The sequence below is a fragment of the Pediculus humanus genome, genomic scaffold (assembly GCF_000006295.1).
Source record: "Pediculus humanus corporis 1103172107679 genomic scaffold, whole genome shotgun sequence".
Lineage (NCBI taxonomy): Eukaryota > Metazoa > Arthropoda > Insecta > Psocodea > Pediculidae > Pediculus > Pediculus humanus.
In genome coordinates this window covers 353,655-371,275 of record NW_002987288.1, presented here as the reverse complement: position 1 = coordinate 371,275, position 17,621 = coordinate 353,655, and the positions used below count along the sequence as shown (strand labels likewise).

Genomic DNA, 17,621 nt, shown 5'->3' with positions numbered 1-17,621 from the left:
AGGTTAAATAAATATAATAAAATGAAAAACAAACCTTTAGTATTATTTAAACAATATTTAAAATAAAATAAATTTTTGATAGTTTAATTAAATTAATAACTTTATTTTTATATTGAAAAACCGATGGGTGACACAAGTCACCTAAGCAGACGCTTAGAAAGGAATCATGACGTTTGGCGCTTTTTAAAAATTTGATTTTTCCAGGGAAATCAAAAAAAGGATTTTTTTACTTTTTTTTTTTTTTTGGGTGATAAAAAAAATTTTACGTGCATGGTACGTGTGTATTTTATAGTATTTTTTATGTTTAATTATTAAAAACATTTCGGTTATTTTATTTTTAAATTTTGATTTTCCTAAATATCTTTAGGGATAAATTTATTATGTCCAGAGAAAATTTTTTTTTTTATCTTGAGTTTTTTACAAAGCACGTTAAAAATACGTTAAAAATTGAATTTAAAATTACAAAATTACTTTTTACATGCAATTATATGCATATATTGATATAATTTATAATAAAAAGTATTATTATTTTTAAATTTCGCGCTAAACATTTTCGTCTGCTCAATCATGCTAAAGCCTCACTCATTAAACTAACTTCCTAAGTGATGGAGTTTAAAAATTCAGAAAAAAGTGTAATTATTGATGGCGATGGTGATAAAAATGATTCCAAAATTACTTTGTCAAGTGAAGAAATTAGTCGATATAGTAGGCAAATGCTATTGAAAGATTTTAGCGTAGAAGGTTATTAAATAATATTTTCATAAATATTTTGAAATTTCAAATTTACTTTATTAAGTAATTATTCATTTTTATTTTTAGGACAAGAATTGTTAAAAAGGTCTTCAGTATTAATAGTAGGAGTTGGAGGTTTAGGTTGTCCTTCAAGCGTTTACTTAGCTGGTAGTGGTATTGGTCGTATAGGTTTGGTCGATTATGATGAAGTAGAAGTTAATAATTTACATAGACAAATTTTACATACCACAAATAATGTGGGTATGAAAAAAGTTGATTCTGCAGCAATTTTTTTAAGAAACTTAAATCCGTTAATTACAGTACAAACTTATCCTACATTATTAAATAGTTCAAATGCTCTCGACATAATATCAGACTATGATGTCATTGTTGATGCAACAGATAATGTCGCAACTCGTTACTTATTAAATGATGCCTGTGTTTTATCTAAAAAACCATTAATATCCGGAAGTGCTCTTCAAATGGAAGGACAACTTACAATTTATAATTATGAACTGGGTCCTTGCTACAGATGTTTATTTCCTGTTCCTCCTCCTCCAGAAACAGTTACAAAATGCAGCGATGGTGGAGTTTTAGGTGTTATCCCTGGAACGATTGGCGTTCTTCAAGCTTTAGAAACTATCAAGTTAATTTTAAAACAAAAAACTATAAATGGTTACTTGTTACTTTTTGATGGTAATGATTCATGTATTAGAAAAGTAAAACTAAGGGGAAAAAATCTTAATTGTGAAGTTTGTGGAAAAAATCCAATCATAACTGAATTAATTGACTATGAGCAATTTTGCCAAAGTAAATCTAATGACAAGTACAATACTTTATCATTACTGCCAAACTGTAAAAGAATAACTGTTGCAAATTATAGTGAAGATAGAAAAAAACCTCATATTTTGGTAGATGTCAGAAACCCTCAAGAATATGCAATATGCAAATTAGATAATTCAATTAATCTTCCAATAGACAAAATAAATTCAAAAGAAAGTATTGAAAAAATAAGCAATGAGATAAACAAACAGCGAGAACAAGTACCAAGTAAGTTAATTACATTCTTAAAATTATATATAATTTTAAGAGAAATTATATTAGAATTATACATTTTTTTAGTTTATGTTATATGCAGAAGAGGAAATGATTCACAAAGAGCAGTTCTTGAATTAAATAAAAAGTTTCCAAAAGAAAATATAAAAGATATAATAGGCGGTTTACAATCATGGGCAAAAGAAATTAATCCAGACTTTCCAATTTATTAGTAATTTTTTTTTATATTAATATAAAAAGCTGAATGTATCAAAATAATTTTTCTTTTTTTTTTTTTTGGTTATAATTCATGATTTTTTTTTCATTTATTACTGCTATTTGTTGTGGATGTACTTTCTATAGCCGCTCTAAGTCTAGCAGCTGCCATTTCTGGTGTTATATCTCTTTGACCTTGTGCCAACATCTCATATCCGACAAAAAATTTTTTTATTGTTGCAGATCTTAGTAGTGGAGGATAATAAACGCCGTGAAAAACCCAATGTGTTGAATCCATTATATTTCTTTTTCCAGTTGGTGCTCCTACAAACAAATTTAATTTATAATTCTTTTCTCATTTAAAGAATCATATTATTCATCTTACCATGCCATCCCATTGAATAAGGAAATGTGCATTTAAACAAGTTATCATAGGTTGACACTAAATTTTTTATTATCATGGCTAATGATTTTGTTTTTGGATTTTCAACATCTAAATCGGTAAATCGTTTTATGTGAGTTTTTGGAATGATCATTGTTTCATATGGCCACAATGCCCAAAATGGCACAAGAGCTACCCAAGAATCATTTTCAAGAACTATTCTTTCCTAAAATGAATAGAAAGAAAATTGGAGTAAAATAAAGAGGAAAATTAAAGGGAAATTAAGAGCTTTAACTAAAATTAAATTTACTTTTTTTTCAAGCTCCCTTTCAACATAATCAAGTAATAAAGGCTTTCCATATTGTTTGTAATATTCTAGTTGAAAAAAATCCTTTAGCCTGGGTTCGTTGGGCAAAAAGGCAGATGCCCAAATTTGACAATGAGGATGAGGATTCGAACAACCCATTATTACTCCTCTATTTTCAAAGATTTGGACCCAAACATATTTTCTACCTAATTCTTCAGTTTGCTGAATCCAACTTAAAATAGTAAATGTGTTAGATTTATTAAAAATAAGTGGCAACATTATTAAATAAATAACTGACATTTACATTTCTATTATTTTCATTATTTCTTTAATATTAAATTGACCCATTGAAAGATTTGACTTAGGGTGAAAACACATGACTCTGCATACTCCAGTTGCAGGTCTAATTTGAAAAAGAGGATCATTACTTATTTCCATTTCTCTAGGGCGTTCCATTAATGCAGGGTAATCATTATTAAAAACAAAACACCCTGTATATTGTGGATTCACCTTAATTTTAAAATAATTTTATTGTTTTTAAATGTAAACATAAATTTAAAGTTTAAAATTTTATTTAAACTTTATACCTCCCCATTTCCACGTTTAACTCCAGGGCATAATGGGTTTTCGGGGTCGAATTCAGGCACAGGTTCTTCGGCGTAATTTTCTATTTGTCCTAGCCAAGGTCGTTTAAAACGATTAGGTGAAACTAAAACCCATTGTCCGACCAACGGATTATACCGAACGTGAGGGTGTTCTAAAATAAGTATTATTTACAAATTAAATATACAACGTAACACTTATACTAATTGCCTTTATTTAAAAAAAAATTTAATTTTTAACCTGAGGAAACAAATAAACTTTTTTTAGCTTCTCCACTCATTTTTTTTTAAAGAGTTTTTTTTTAACAGTATTATTTATAATTTAAAAAAATCATGAATTATTATTTTTTTTTTTTTTTTTAAATTAAAAACTTATTAATTTTTATAAAATTTGACCAGGAGCTACATTATTTTTTATCCATTATTTATCCACTGCCTTTTAAATAATATTTGTTAATAATATTAATACTTTTTATTAAGTTGGTAGTCATTATACAAAACTGTTTATCATTTATACCTTGAAAATGGCTAGAGGTAGCAGCGCAGGGTTTGATCGTCACATTACAATTTTTTCCCCAGAGGGAAGATTATACCAAGTTGGTAAGCTTCTATTTTGCGATTAAACAATTTATTTTCAGTCAAAACTTTTATAAATTTAAACATTTACTATCATTTCGGTTGTTCATAATCCACGGATGACAAAGCAAAATTATAATTTTTAGAATATGCCTTCAAAGCAATTAATCAAGGGGGGCTAACTTCTGTTGGATTGAAAGGTGAAGAAATAGCAGTAGTAGCAACGCAAAAAAAAGTACCCGATAAGTTACTCGATGGAGGTACCATGACACATTTATTTCAACTAACCTCAAACATTGGGTGCGTCATGACCGGTATGATAGGTGAGTTAAAATTTAATTCTTTGTTTACTTGAAGTTTTTTTTGGATACACCTGTAAATGTCTACAATTTTTATAATAATTAAAGTTACTTCAAATTTTTTAATGATTAAATACATATATTTTTCCTTGTACGCATTTATTAGTTTTTAAATAATTTGTAAGGATTATGTTCAAATCTATTATAATGAGTATTTTACAAATCTTTTAATTTTTAATTTTTGACTTTAGCTGATAGCAGGTCTCAGGTTCGTAGAGCTCGGTATGAAGCTTCTAATTGGAGATACAAAAATGGAAGAGAAATACCGATTGATGCTTTATGCAAGAGAATTGCTGATATATCTCAAATTTACACTCAAAATGCTGAAATGAGGCCTTTAGGTTGCAGTATGATTTTAATTGGATATGATAGTGAAATAGGACCATGTGTCTACAAAGCTGACCCTGCTGGATACTTTTGTGGATACAGAGCTATCAGTGTGGGAGCAAAACAAACTGAAGCAAATAGTTATTTAGAAAAGAAACTCAAAAAAAAGCAGTCTTTTAGTAATGATGAGGCTATTCAATTAGCTATTTCATGTCTCTCAACTGTTTTGTCAGTTGACTTTAAACCATCTGAAATTGAAGTTGGAATTGTCACTAAGGATAATCCTTCTTTTACTGTTTTATCTGAACAAGAATTGGATAAACATTTAACTGCCATTGCTGAAAAAGATTAATCATTTTTACAATATTTTTTTTGTCATTTGGCTTTATATTTTAATTATTTTCAAAAAAGCTTCTAAGTATAATAAATAATAAATTTAAAAAAATTTTTTTAAATAAGTTTATATTCACAGAAAATTTTTTTATACATATTTATATATATATATATATATATAAATAATCGTAAAGGGTGTACTTCTGTTGAAGTAGTTTACTTTTCCTTTTTCTCGCCTGAAAGCTCAAGATTTAAAACTGCTTTTTCTAAAGCAAATAAGTGCTCATCATTAACATGTGGTGCCATTTTTCTCATTGCATCAGCTAAATTAAATAGATATTCTTTGTTAGTTCCACTTGGACCTTCTGATTCATGTATCTGTTTTGCAATGTCTTCAATTGAAGCTGGTCCTCCATACCATTTGTTGTCTTCAGTTCCAATATAAATCATGAGCTTGAAAGGTTCTACCATCAAATTTTCCGACAATTCTTCTTTAACATCGCTGGTTGTAGCCTGCTCTGCATCTCCAGTTGGCTTATTATTTACTTCTTTAGTTGGATAGAATGTAACAAGTTGTTTCTTATACCCTGTTTTTTCTCTATAATCTAAATGCGCTATAACAAAATTTTCATCTTTCTTGTATATTTCATATGCTACTCCCCAAACAGTATCCTCGGAATGAGATGGCAATAACGTGACAACTCTTCCTGGTTTATTAGGTCTTCCCCTGTGATCTACACTGTATTGGTAAAATCTTCGTTTATAACCTTTAATGTATCCTACAAGTTTGGTTTTAAATGGAAAATCAGCTTTCCAAATTAAAGAACCATAACCAAAAACCCACATAAATTTAGAAATACCAAAACGTACTTTTGATGTTTAAACAGTTGGCTTTCCTGAATAATTTTATTCTATTTGGCAGTCATGGCTGTTTATATAGGTCAACAAATTATAAATAATATTATTATTTATTTTAAAAATTTGCCATAAATTTAATTTTACTTTAATTTAAAAAAAAAAAAAAAAAAATTATTATTATATATACTATTTTATATTTTTTATGTAGTTTTTATTATCGTTAGCAATCTTTATAGATTTTACAATTTAAGGTAAAGTAATTATGATTATGATATGATGTTATAATTGATGACGTAACTTTTAGGTTTACAATGATTTTAAGAGTAAAATCATTAATTTATCATTAAAATTCGTTATACCGAATCAAAAATAAAAATTATTCAATGATTTCATTTTTATTGTAAACTATATAATCTTTGATTCTGAGCCGACGCATACTATTCATTGTAATTTAAAGAGTAAGTTTGTGTCAGCTTTTAGTTGTCAACTTTTACTGATATAATAATGTTCTTAAATTTTAAATCTTTAGTTTGTCTTAGTGTAGCGAACACTTATGAAAGTGTTCCAGTAAAAAACTATTCAAAATTTAGGTATTGTTTTAAAGTAATAAAAGATATAATTGAAAACAAAAAAAAAAAAAAATTTTTTTTTTTTGAAAATTTGACTTGTATTTTTTTTTTAAAGAATTTGACAAGAAATTGCAATGATGGAACTTAGCCATAGTCTTACACTTAATGAAGATGCTTTGAAGCAAATTCCTGAAGCCAAGAGACCAGTTTTTATTTTCGAATGGCTTAGATTTCTTGACAAAGTTTTAGTTGCTGCACAAAAAGTAAGTAAAGTTTTATTGTAATATCTATGTAAGATAATTTTCAAGTAAATGGTTACTCTTTCATAAACTATGTAAAGAACTTCTATACATAAATAAATGCAGTCTTTCAACAGAGCAATTTTAAAAGAATTTGTTAAAATAATCTGTGTTTTGTTAGTGCACATTTAAGAAAATTTAAAAAAATTTTATTCGATATCGAATTTTGCAAGTATATGTAATGTATACTAAATTATAATTTAGAATTTTAGTTAAATTTTTAATTTTAATAAAACATTTTCAAGGTGTAAAAATATTATAAAATAGTGCTGTCTTTATTATGACCACTAATAGGTAATTAATTCAAAAATTTAATTTTAAAAATACTAAAAAAAATCATTTCGAAACTTGATACAATTTTTCGGCATTCGCTTTTTATGTTTCCGTTTATTGACATAAAAAACTATTATTTTATTATTATTTATTTCTTATTACGTCATACTTAAATAAAAGATAATTTATTTCAAAATTAAAAAAAAACTTTTTAGTCAAAATGTAATAATTAATTAGTTAAATTATAAGAATTAATAAATAAATAACTTAAATATTAAAATATTATAAATAATAATTACTTCAGCATTTATTCGTTATTAACAAAAAAAATTTTTAATATTATTAATACAATAAATTTTTATTAAATTGACATCATTTAGTTAGTTTCGTTTGACGTGCTGATTTAGTTTTTTTCAAATTTTAATTTAATTTTTTTTTTTTTAATAAAATTTGTTAAATTACCATTTAGAAAACAAGACATTTTTTTAAAAATAATTTTAAGTTTATGTTAAAGTAATTTATTGATGGTTGTTTTTAGTAGGAACTAAAAAAACCTTTTAATGTATTTTTTACCCTAAATAAATTATCCTTAACTAAAATTACTACATATCTAGGGAAGGACTTGTAAAAGGGAATAATACTTACCTCTACAAATGTAACCTCTTTAGAAAGGTTACACTTCCCGCTTTTAAAAATTCCTCTAGAGATTTCCCGAAAAAAAAAAAAAATGACATTTAAATCTCACCTTTAAAATTATGCTTTACAAAGATTTTTTACTAGGCTTGATATTTTGAGTTTGTTATATCAGGTAAAAATAAAAAACAGTATAAAATATATAAATGGAAACAAAAGTTTTTAAATATAATTTTTACAAATAAATAAATATTATCTATTTTTCATACTCTTTTGAAAAAATAATTTTTTTATTTTTTTTTTTTGCAGTCTGACATAAAAGAATGTCAAAAAAAATTAGTAGATCAGTTAACGGAAGTAATGGAAGCTTCACCGGGACCCCCAACGAGAAAACTTATTGCAAGATGCTTAGCAACTTTATTTAGCGTTGGCGATACGTTTTTATTGTTTGACAGCGTGAACAAATGCAATGATATTATAAGAAATAAAGATGATTCTCCAAGTTTTCTTCCGACTCGATTGTAAAATATTTATTTCTTAAACGTGAAATTCACTTAAAACACATTTCACAGACGACCACGACGGCCATGACGACATTTAATTTAATTTTATTTTTATAGGGCTGCAATTTGTTGCGTCGGTTACATGTATGAAAAACTTGGGAGAATGATGGGAAGATCTTATGAGGAAACCGTACAAATTTTAAATAAAGCTTTAAGAAACGCTGAATCCCAAACAAGAATCGAAGTCATGCTTACTTTTGAAAAGGTTCTTACTAAAGTTTATTATTTAATTAATTTTTTTTTTTTTACTTGACAACTACGACATGCACAGTTAAAATTTTTATAGGTTTGTGCCGGTATGGGAAATGCCATTAGTAACGTTCATAAAGATATTTACAAATCGGCTAGACATTGCATGACGGACAGAGTTATGGCGGTAAGAAGTGCTGCTGCCAAATGCCTTTTAGAAATGTTAAATCACGCTCCTTTTTTATACACTACCGAACTTGAAAACCTTGCCAGCTTGTGTTTTAGAGCTTTCGATGGCTCAAACTATGAAGTTCGTTGTTCGGTGGCTAAACTTTTAGGTGCACTCGTTGCTAGTACTCAAAGGCAACTTAAAGGTTCTGGTAGGTGTTTTTTTTACTTAAGAGAATTTTTTGTAAATTTACTTTTTTAATTTAAGGAATATATTTGTAAAATTTAGGTACATCGGGACAACAACAATCTGTGAAAACAAATAAAACTATGTCATTGGAAGATGCTCTCGGAATTTTAATGGCCGGTTTTCTTCGTGGCGGTGTTAGTTTTTTAAAAGGAACAGGAGAAATTATTAAGGGAAGCTCAGGAATCAACCGTGAAGTTCGGGTTGGAGTTACGCATGTAAATTTCAATGCTTTTGTTTGGTTTAAAGATTTTAAAGTAGCCTTACTGAGCTTGGCTTATTGCTTTCTTTATATTTTTTTTATAGGCTTACGTTATATTTGCTCAAATGTTGGGGAATGTTTGGGTTGAACGCAATCTTCCCGTTTTTTTAGCTCACGTATTGGATCTTGCTGCAAATCCTAAAGCAGCATCATCGCATGTCGATGCTGTGTATTCAAGAAAATGTATAAATTTCATACTTCGTAGCGTTTTAGGAAGAATGCTTGGAGAAAAAGCTCAAACATCTGCTTGCAAAGAAATTACTCTAGTTGTGGCAAAGCAAATGAATTCTATCGGTGATTATTTTAAAATTATATCATTGAATTTGAAGTTTTTAAAACGCTCAATATCATTTTTTCAAATACAAAATTTTAATTTTACAGATTTTAATCCTGAAAATGCAAAAGACTGTAATCAAGAGACTTTGTTTAGTCAACATTTGCTAGTGTGTGCTCTATTAGAAATGGGAAACTTGCTCTTGGGTCTCGGCACGGTGGCACAAAATCTTATATCAGATCAATCTCTAAGTAAGTTTCCCAAAATTTTTTTATTATTGCACATTTTCAATTAAATTTAAATTAAATATTACTTTTAGATCTAGTCGAAACTGTTTGTGTTGTTCTCGTACACCCTTGTCAAGCAGCAAGATTAGCCGCTGCGTGGTGTCTTCGTTGCATTTGCGTTGCAGTTCCAAGTCAGAGTACTCCTTTAATTGATAGGTTAGTAAAATAGTTTTTATTATACCCCATATATCGCTAGATAAATACATAAAAACTTTTAACTTGAAAATTTGATTTAGATGCATTGAAAGTATAGAAAATTTGAAAGCTTCTCCGGAGGGAATAAGTGGTTACAGTGGAGCACTCGCGGCTGTTCTCGGTGGAGTAAGGTTATCGCCATTAGGAGTACCCCATACGAAAGGAAAAGTAATATTAATAAATAAAATTAGAAATTTATTTTAATAAAAAGTTTTTTTTTTTAAATACATAAGATAAAATTTTATAAATTTTAAGGTAATTTTTAACACCGGAGAAGAATTACTTCGCAGTGCCAGTCAAAATAGTCGTTTATCATTAAATAGAACCCACGCTGGTTGGTTATTAATTGGAGGGATAATGAGTTTAGGAGTACCAGTCGTAAGAGGTTTATTGCCACGAATGTTACTTTTGTGGAGAAATTCTTTTCCACGGTCAAATAAAGAATTGGAATCGGAAAAAGCAAGAGGAGATGCATTCACGTGGCAGGTAAAAATCAGAAATTTTATTTATCTGCAATGATGTCTTCTTTTAAGAATAAATTTTTATTTGTCTTTAATTTTTTTTTTAGGTAACTTTAGAAGGTCGAGCGGGTGCACTTTCTGCCATGCATAGTTTTATACAAAATTGTCCCGAGCTTGTTAATGATGATATTATCAGACGTTTGCTGACTCCGATTGAATCAGCCTTGGCAATGCTAACCAAGTAATTATTAAATATATTATTTTATTTAAAAAAATTTTTTTTACGGTATTAATGCAAATAAATTTTTCTATTAGCATATCGACGGTTCTTAAAACATACGGCCAGCATTTAAAGGCACCTGCTGCAATGGTTAGATTAAGGCTGTATGAAACATTATCGCTTTTACCACCTCATTCTTTTGAGGGCTCCTATACTCATCTTTTAAGAATGTTGGTATCTGAATTTGCACTGACCGAAAATCCAGCCAACACTACGACATCATTGTTGAGAGGGCTTTGTCATGCCGATGATTCCGTTATACTAGGAACTTGTTTACAAGAAACTGATCATCATACGATTGAGGATCAGGTAAATAATTGTCAGACTAAGTTAAAAAAAAAAAATTTTGTATTTACGTGATTGTCTGTAACTAAAATTTTTAATTAAAATTATTTGAGGATGCAAATTAACTAATATTTTATGACTATTTAGATGGAACCTAACAGGAAAGGTGATGGGGATCATGTGAGTTTTTTGGCTTGAATTTTTTATTTTGCATGTGGTTGTTAGCAAAGCTAAAGAGTTCATTTCAGGTTTATTTTATACTAGTTTTTTTCTTGTGTTTGTGTAATTGTAAAGTTTTGTATTTTTATTATTCAATTCAAAAATTTTTATTTTATTTTTTAAAGCTGCTTCCAAACAGTGCCGCCGGATCTGGCGCTTTAGAACACGATCCATGTTGTCTATTTCGGCCTCTCAAACCTGTGAGTCGATATTTTTAGAAATTAATTAATTGTATTTTTACTAAATTTTTAAATTCTAATTAAATTGTTTTATATTTATTAGGAAGAAGTTATACCGGGTCCTTTACCCTTAGGAGTTGCCGTTATTGATATGTCCGTGTGTTTATTCGGACAGATATTTTCTAGAGTGGCTAATAAACATCGTCTTCAGGTTTTGGAACACTTTTCCGAATGCATCAAACACGCGAAAGCAGCAAGGCAAGAAGCTGTTCAAATGAATTTATTTTCAGCTTTACTCGGTGGACTCCGTGGTCTTACAGAATCTAAAGCCAATTTTAGCCAAGAAGATGTTCAGCTTGCTGCTATTTCAATTATAACAGTGAGTTTTTTTTTTTACAAAATTTTTGATCGCATATGAATTTTATTTCGTGTTTAATTTTTCAAATCGATTTTTTTTTTTAGTCATCACTCACCAGTTCTAATTCTATTCTTCGATGTGCTGCTGGTGAATGCCTGGGCAAAATGGCTCAAGTTGTAAGCGATGCAAGATTTACGGCTAATCAAGCACAAACCAGTTTCGATCGTCTTAAATCTGCTCGCGACGTTGCAAGTAGAACTGGCCATTCTTTAGCTCTAGGTTGTTTACATCGTTACGTGGGAGGAATGGGTTCTAGTCATCATTTAAATACTAGTGTTAGCATTTTGCTAGCCTTAGCTCAAGATTCTACTTCTCCCGTGGTTCAGGTAAATTCAGGTTTATATATTAAAATTATGTTTAAAATATTATTGTTTTTCATTAAGAACTTGTGTCGACAAAAAATTTTAGGTATGGTCGTTGCACGCGTTATCTTTGATAGCCGATTCTGGAGGTCCAATGTTCAGAGGTTACGTTGAACCTTCGTTATCTTTAATTTTAAAGCTTTTATTAAACGTACCTGAAAGTTATGTTGATGTACATCAGTGTATTGGTAAAGTTTTGTCGGCTTTGATAACAACTGTCGGACCTGAATTACAGGGTAATGAAGTTAACCTTAAAAACATAAGTTTTTTGAAATATAATCAGAGAAGACAAAGGGATTTAATGTAATTACTTATTATTTTAGGTAATCCAAGTTCTATTTGTATGGCAAGATCTTCATTTTTATGTGCATGTGCGATCATGCAAGACCATCAAGATCCTTTAGTTCAAGCCGAAGCAACCGGTTGCTTACAACAACTTCACTTGTTTGCTCCCAGACATGTTAATCTATCTACTCTGGTTCCTAATTTATGCGTACGTTATTAGTAATTGGTCTGTTTATTTCTCTTGCTGTATCAAACGTTTAATTAATTTTTACATTGAAATAATATTTAGAAAAATTTGTCAAGCCATCATTTGCTTTTGAGAAAAGCGGCGGTGTCATGTTTAAGACAGTTGTCTCAGAGAGAAGCAAAGGAAGTTTGTGAACACGCCATGACTCTACGCACATCTGAAAAGGATACGTTAGAAGGCGAAGTTTTTAATATGACGGAATTCGGTTTACCCGGTGTTCTTTTTTCAATGTTAGATACAGAAACAGATTCTAAATTAATTAAGGATATTCATGACACTTTAGCTAGTATGCTTCAAGTCCTTGCTGCTGAAAACTTGAATCTTTGGCTGTCTCTTTGTAAAGATGTTCTTACTGTTGCAACGGGTAATTTATTTAATTCTTTGAATCTCACTGGATTTTGGATGTAAAATTGTACTAAGTTAGTTTCATGTTTTTAGAAACCAGCATTTATGAAGAGTCTAACAATGCCACAACATCGGAAAATTATGAAAATGAAGGAGATGATGATCAAGCTGAATTTCATGCCGGAAATGAATCATCCAATCATTCCGCGATTCAACCAAGATGGCCTACCCGGGTTTTCGCGGCAGAATGCGTAAGGAAATTAATTGCAGCCTGTCAGGGTAGTGAACCTGCTCATTTCGATTTGATTTTGGCTAAGGAATTACAAATGACAAAACCTAGAGGTATCTAGAATTTAAAATTTTTATAGTGTTTCAAAAATTTTTTTTAAAAATTCTAAACGTTTTATGTCAAACGGTTTTTTTTTTAGTTGACTTTTTGGTCTTACATTTGTCCGATCTTGTGAGAATGGTTTTTATGGCGGCAACCAGCGATTCAGATCCGTTGCGTTTAGAAGGTTTGAAAACTTTACAGGAAATAATTGACAAATTTAGTTCTGTGCCAGAACCAGAATTTCCGGGACAACTATTACTAGAACAATTTCAAGCTCAGGTACGTTTTTTTTTTTTTTTTTTTTTTTATTAAAAAAAATAATAATAATAATAATTTTACATAAAAAATTGATTACGATGAAATTTATAACAGGTGAGTGCAGCTCTACGACCTGCTTTTTCACCAGAAACATCTTCCCTAGTTAGTGCTGCAGCTTGTCAAGTCTGCAGTGCTTGGATCGGCTCAGGTGTGGCAAAAGATTTAAACGATCTAAGAAGAGTGCATCAACTATTAGTTTCTTCTTTATCCAAGTTGGAGAGAAAATCAAACTCCGTACAATTATATAATGAAAGTTTAGAAACACTAGAAAGATTAGCCATTTTAAAGGCGTGGGCAGAGGTAAAAAGCTTTCTGTTGTTAAAATGTTAATGGTAAAGTTTTTAGTTTTAAAACTATTTTTGTAATAATTGACAGGTTTACATTGTTGCCATGATTGCGAACGGATCTGCACCTGATAGTGTAAGCGCTTCCAAAACAGCTTCTATTTTAAACATGAATTCCTCAGTCGAAAATGAATGGTCCGAAAACAAGTCCAAACCTGGAAATCTGTTAACTTTAGTTCAACCAGAATTAGTCAGCTTAGCACATTATTGGCTCGCCGCGTTGAGAGATTATGCACTTTTATCTTTGCCTCCTGGTAATGTTTCTTTTTTTTTACTTTTAATACCTTTTGTTTTGTTTTATACAAAAAAAAAAAAAAATTTTTTCTAATTTCAAAATTGTAGAATTTTCAAGTCAACTTCCACATGACGGCGGAGCTTTTTATACAACAGATACCATTGAACTTTCTCGACCGTATTATGCAGCTTCGTGGCCTCCGATTCTTTTAGCCACTTCATTTTGGTTAAACGCTGATGGATTTGACGTTCCTCGAACTATAGAAACAAAAAAGAATGATACTTCGATCAAGGATTCCGCCGAAGATAGATTTCACTTATTGTTTGGTAAAGTTTAAAAACTTTCTGCGATTATAATTATTTATTGTAAAACGTATTGTTCAAATATGTGCTTCATCTTAAAACATTCATCTATTTTTAATTTAAAACAATATTATTTGTTCAATTTTGTAGGAATTTGCATGGAGGCTCTTTGTAGTCCGAGATCTTGTGAGCCCACCGAAACAGTTTTAATTTGCCTAAGAGCTTTACGTACATTATTTGACACGAGTGAACCGAGAGGAATGTTAATGAGAGAGAAATCACTCGCCATTGAATTATGCAATGTTTTACATAGGTTTGTTTTTTTCATATATTTTTATTTTCATTTCGAAAATTTTTATCACAAATAACTTTTTTTTTTTTTTTTTTTTCAGATTACTTTTAACTCAAGATGATGTAAACGTTCAACAAATGGCTATGGAAGTTTTAAAATATGTGATAAAAGCTGCACAAGAAAAATACGATAGTGAAAAAAGCGAAAAATCTAAAGGTAAACGCTTTTAACGCTTATTAATTACGTTGTATTGGTAATTACTGAAAATTTTATTTCTATAATTTTTTTTTTTTTTTTTTTTTTTTTTTTTTTTAGAAAACGAAGAAGGGACGGATAGTTTGAATTTGGATTTATTAGGAGAAGGAGGAGAAAATGGAGAAATCGTACCGGGAAAATCTTTAGTGTTTGCCGTATTAGAAGTGTGCTTATGTTTATTAGTTCGACAGTTACCCCCCCTGAATCCTACTCCGCTAGTGTCGTCTCCTTTAAGATGTCAACCTCTCAATAATAATTCTAGTAAATTAGTTGCTTCCGCTCTCGGCAGCATGGAAGAATTAGTAAATTTGTGTTCTCCTCAAGGAGCTCTAGCCATTCTACCGACCATTTTATACTTGACGACCGGAGTCATAAAAGAAACTGCGTCGAAAGCTTCGAACGATACGACAATTTTAGCTTCTACCACGCCGGTATCCGCGGGATTGCATTGTTTGAAAACACTGACGAGTCATAAATATTGCAGAGATGAGAGATCAAAAGACTTATGGCAGAGACTTTTACAAAGCACACTTGCAAAGTTGATAGATTTAGCGAAAACGGGAAGTGAAAAAAGCAAATTAGATGAATGCACGATAATTTTAGGGATTGCCGTGTTGGTCCTTCACGCGCCTGCAGGAGTCGTGACGGTTCCAAATTTACAATATCCTTGCATAAATCATTACAGGCAATGTTTGCAAAACAGTAATATACAGGTACGTAAAACATTATTTCACTTACCTTTGTTTCGCTCTTCATTATTATTTATTTTACTTAAAATTTAAAAAAATAATTTCAGGTCAGGATAAAATGCATCGAAACGATGAGGAGAATATTCGCACATTCTGATCGAACGGTATCAACCCCCTACATTCATGCTTTGGCTCCCAGAGTGATTGAATATTTGTACACGGAAGAAAGTCGACATTTTGATTCCGAAGCCGATTTGACTCTTACTTTAGAAAGTATTCGAACAGTAGATAGTCTCATAACAATAGCCGAACCTAAACACAGTACGTAGATTTTTTTTTTTTCCATGTTTTTTGAATACGAAATAAATATTTGCCGCCCGGAAAATGTTGTTTTCATTTCGTCTGTTTTTTGCGAACGTGTACATTTTATTTATTTACTTACGTCCTTTTTTTGTTGTTGTTGTTGTTGCTAAAAAAGGAGATTTAAATTTAGGTAATATAAACTTTAAAAATAAATAAATAAATAATTTAATGTAAAACAAAATAAAATTATTTATAATAAAAAAAAAAAAAATAATAATAATATTTTTTAGGAATACAAATGCTTAAACTCTTGGTTCCCGTTTTGGTCAACGGTTTGTTGGAAGGTTTTGCATTAAAAGAAGCCAACAAATATAGTAGGGCGTTAAATGAACACTGCCTTCAGTCGTTGATGGTTATAGGACCACAATATCCAGAGGTAGTCGAACATAAAGTACAAGTAGCACGATGCGCAGGGTGGAAAATAAAAATTATTTTCTTTCTCAGGAATTCAAAGCGTTGGTGTCACAATCGTCGGATTTGAGGAAAAAATTAGAATCTGCGATAAAAAGTCAAAACAATCAGCAAAATCAAAATAAGGGAAAAGCGGAAACGACGACCGTCATATCGAAATCATCGACAGCATCTCATCAATCGCCAACGATAAAACTCAAAACGGATTTCAGTCATTTTTCCAGTTGAAATTGATAATTTTTTTCCGGAGAAAAAAGAAAAAAAAAAAAAAATCCTGTGATATTCACGATTACTATTATTATTATTATTATTAATTCTTTTATTTTATTTATAAATAGTGATATATATATTTACGTCATAGTCAAGGGGAGGCGGGGGCGGGGGCGGGGGAGAGAAGTATTTCATTGGAGACGTCATTGAAATCAATGTGAGAATTTAAAAAAAAAAAAAAAATTAATCAATCAAAGATAATCCGTAAAATGTAAAAAATTGACCCGACAAACTCTTAATTCCTTTTTTTTTTTGTTTGTTTGTTTGTGAATTGTTCGCATCAAGTTAAAATTATTATTATTATTATTATTTTATAATGTAAATGAAATCGCGTAAGCCATATATATATATATATAATTACTCTCTAAATGGTTACGTTTCCTATTAAAAATAGAATTTAAATAAAATAAAATAAATATTTAATTTAATTGATTTGCAAAAACGCTTATTTAAAAAAAAAAAAAAAATTTTCTCTTTCTGTGTTAAAAACAAATTATTATTATTATTATTTTTAATGTCAAATTTTAAAAATTTATTTACACAATTTTAGTTAATAATTATATTTATGTATACATATATAGATAAATAGAATACTTGCCCCAATTAAAATTTCAATAGGTTAATGTTTGTTATTTTTCACAATAATAATAATAATAATAAATAAGGATTTGTCTTATTTTTTTATTAATAATAATTTTAATTTGCTTTTATTTTTGCTTGTATATTCGTAATTGTATAAAAAAAAAAATACATAAACTGGCATAATTTAATAGATATTAATAATTAACTTATTATTATTATTATTAAAATTTTATAATAAATAATTTAAGTGAAAATAAATAAAAAGGCTGTTACCGAATGCAGATTACATAATAATAATTATTAATAACTAACAGATATTGAAAAAAAAAAAAAAATGGATGATATTAATAAATGTTAACAGTACAAAAATAAATAAATAAATTCAATTGTATAATAATATATATAAATTTTATTTAAAACTTTTTTTTCTTTTATTTTTTTTTTCGGGGGGGGGGGTGGGTG

The 17,621-nt window shown here is 29.3% G+C and overlaps 5 protein-coding genes across 5 annotated transcripts; 3 read left to right on the top strand and 2 right to left on the bottom strand.

Moving 5' to 3' along the window:
- Positions 1 to 605: 605 nt before the first annotated feature.
- Phum_PHUM297890 (Molybdenum cofactor synthesis protein, putative) lies at positions 606 to 1,978 on the top strand (the record flags this gene model as incomplete). Its single annotated transcript, XM_002427084.1, has 3 exons — positions 606 to 741; positions 820 to 1,782; positions 1,917 to 1,978. The coding sequence occupies 3 exons, from the start codon at positions 606 to 608 to the stop codon at positions 1,976 to 1,978; spliced, it is 1,161 nt and encodes a 386-aa protein (XP_002427129.1).
- Positions 1,979 to 2,089: 111 nt separating this feature from the next.
- Phum_PHUM297880 (galactose-1-phosphate uridylyltransferase, putative) lies at positions 2,090 to 3,555 on the bottom strand (the record flags this gene model as incomplete). The annotated part of the gene is made up of 6 exons (XM_002427083.1): positions 2,090 to 2,307; positions 2,369 to 2,591; positions 2,676 to 2,904; positions 2,977 to 3,182; positions 3,260 to 3,429; positions 3,516 to 3,555. 6 exons carry the CDS (start codon positions 3,553 to 3,555, stop codon positions 2,090 to 2,092), a joined length of 1,086 nt encoding a protein of 361 aa, XP_002427128.1.
- A 243-nt stretch (positions 3,556 to 3,798) lies between these two features.
- On the top strand, positions 3,799 to 4,888 carry Phum_PHUM297870 (proteasome subunit alpha type, putative; the record flags this gene model as incomplete). The annotated part of the gene is made up of 3 exons (XM_002427082.1): positions 3,799 to 3,874; positions 3,997 to 4,173; positions 4,401 to 4,888. 3 exons carry the CDS (start codon positions 3,799 to 3,801, stop codon positions 4,886 to 4,888), a joined length of 741 nt encoding a protein of 246 aa, XP_002427127.1.
- A 40-nt stretch (positions 4,889 to 4,928) lies between these two features.
- Phum_PHUM297860 (uncharacterized protein) lies at positions 4,929 to 5,715 on the bottom strand (the record flags this gene model as incomplete). Its single annotated transcript, XM_002427081.1, has 2 exons — positions 4,929 to 4,950; positions 5,090 to 5,715. The coding sequence occupies 2 exons, from the start codon at positions 5,713 to 5,715 to the stop codon at positions 4,929 to 4,931; spliced, it is 648 nt and encodes a 215-aa protein (XP_002427126.1).
- Positions 5,716 to 6,430: 715 nt separating this feature from the next.
- Phum_PHUM297850 (uncharacterized protein) lies at positions 6,431 to 16,535 on the top strand (the record flags this gene model as incomplete). Its single annotated transcript, XM_002427080.1, has 31 exons — positions 6,431 to 6,559; positions 7,811 to 8,022; positions 8,122 to 8,269; positions 8,351 to 8,633; positions 8,711 to 8,886; positions 8,975 to 9,224; positions 9,312 to 9,455; positions 9,524 to 9,647; positions 9,728 to 9,854; positions 9,942 to 10,172; positions 10,255 to 10,388; positions 10,463 to 10,736; positions 10,860 to 10,896; positions 10,951 to 10,960; positions 11,071 to 11,131; positions 11,214 to 11,489; positions 11,573 to 11,854; positions 11,937 to 12,126; positions 12,214 to 12,383; positions 12,465 to 12,786; positions 12,861 to 13,109; positions 13,196 to 13,377; positions 13,471 to 13,716; positions 13,792 to 14,014; positions 14,103 to 14,321; positions 14,448 to 14,610; positions 14,690 to 14,805; positions 14,905 to 15,557; positions 15,641 to 15,854; positions 16,127 to 16,272; positions 16,341 to 16,535. 31 exons carry the CDS (start codon positions 6,431 to 6,433, stop codon positions 16,533 to 16,535), a joined length of 6,186 nt encoding a protein of 2,061 aa, XP_002427125.1.
- Positions 16,536 to 17,621: the final 1,086 nt, after the last annotated feature.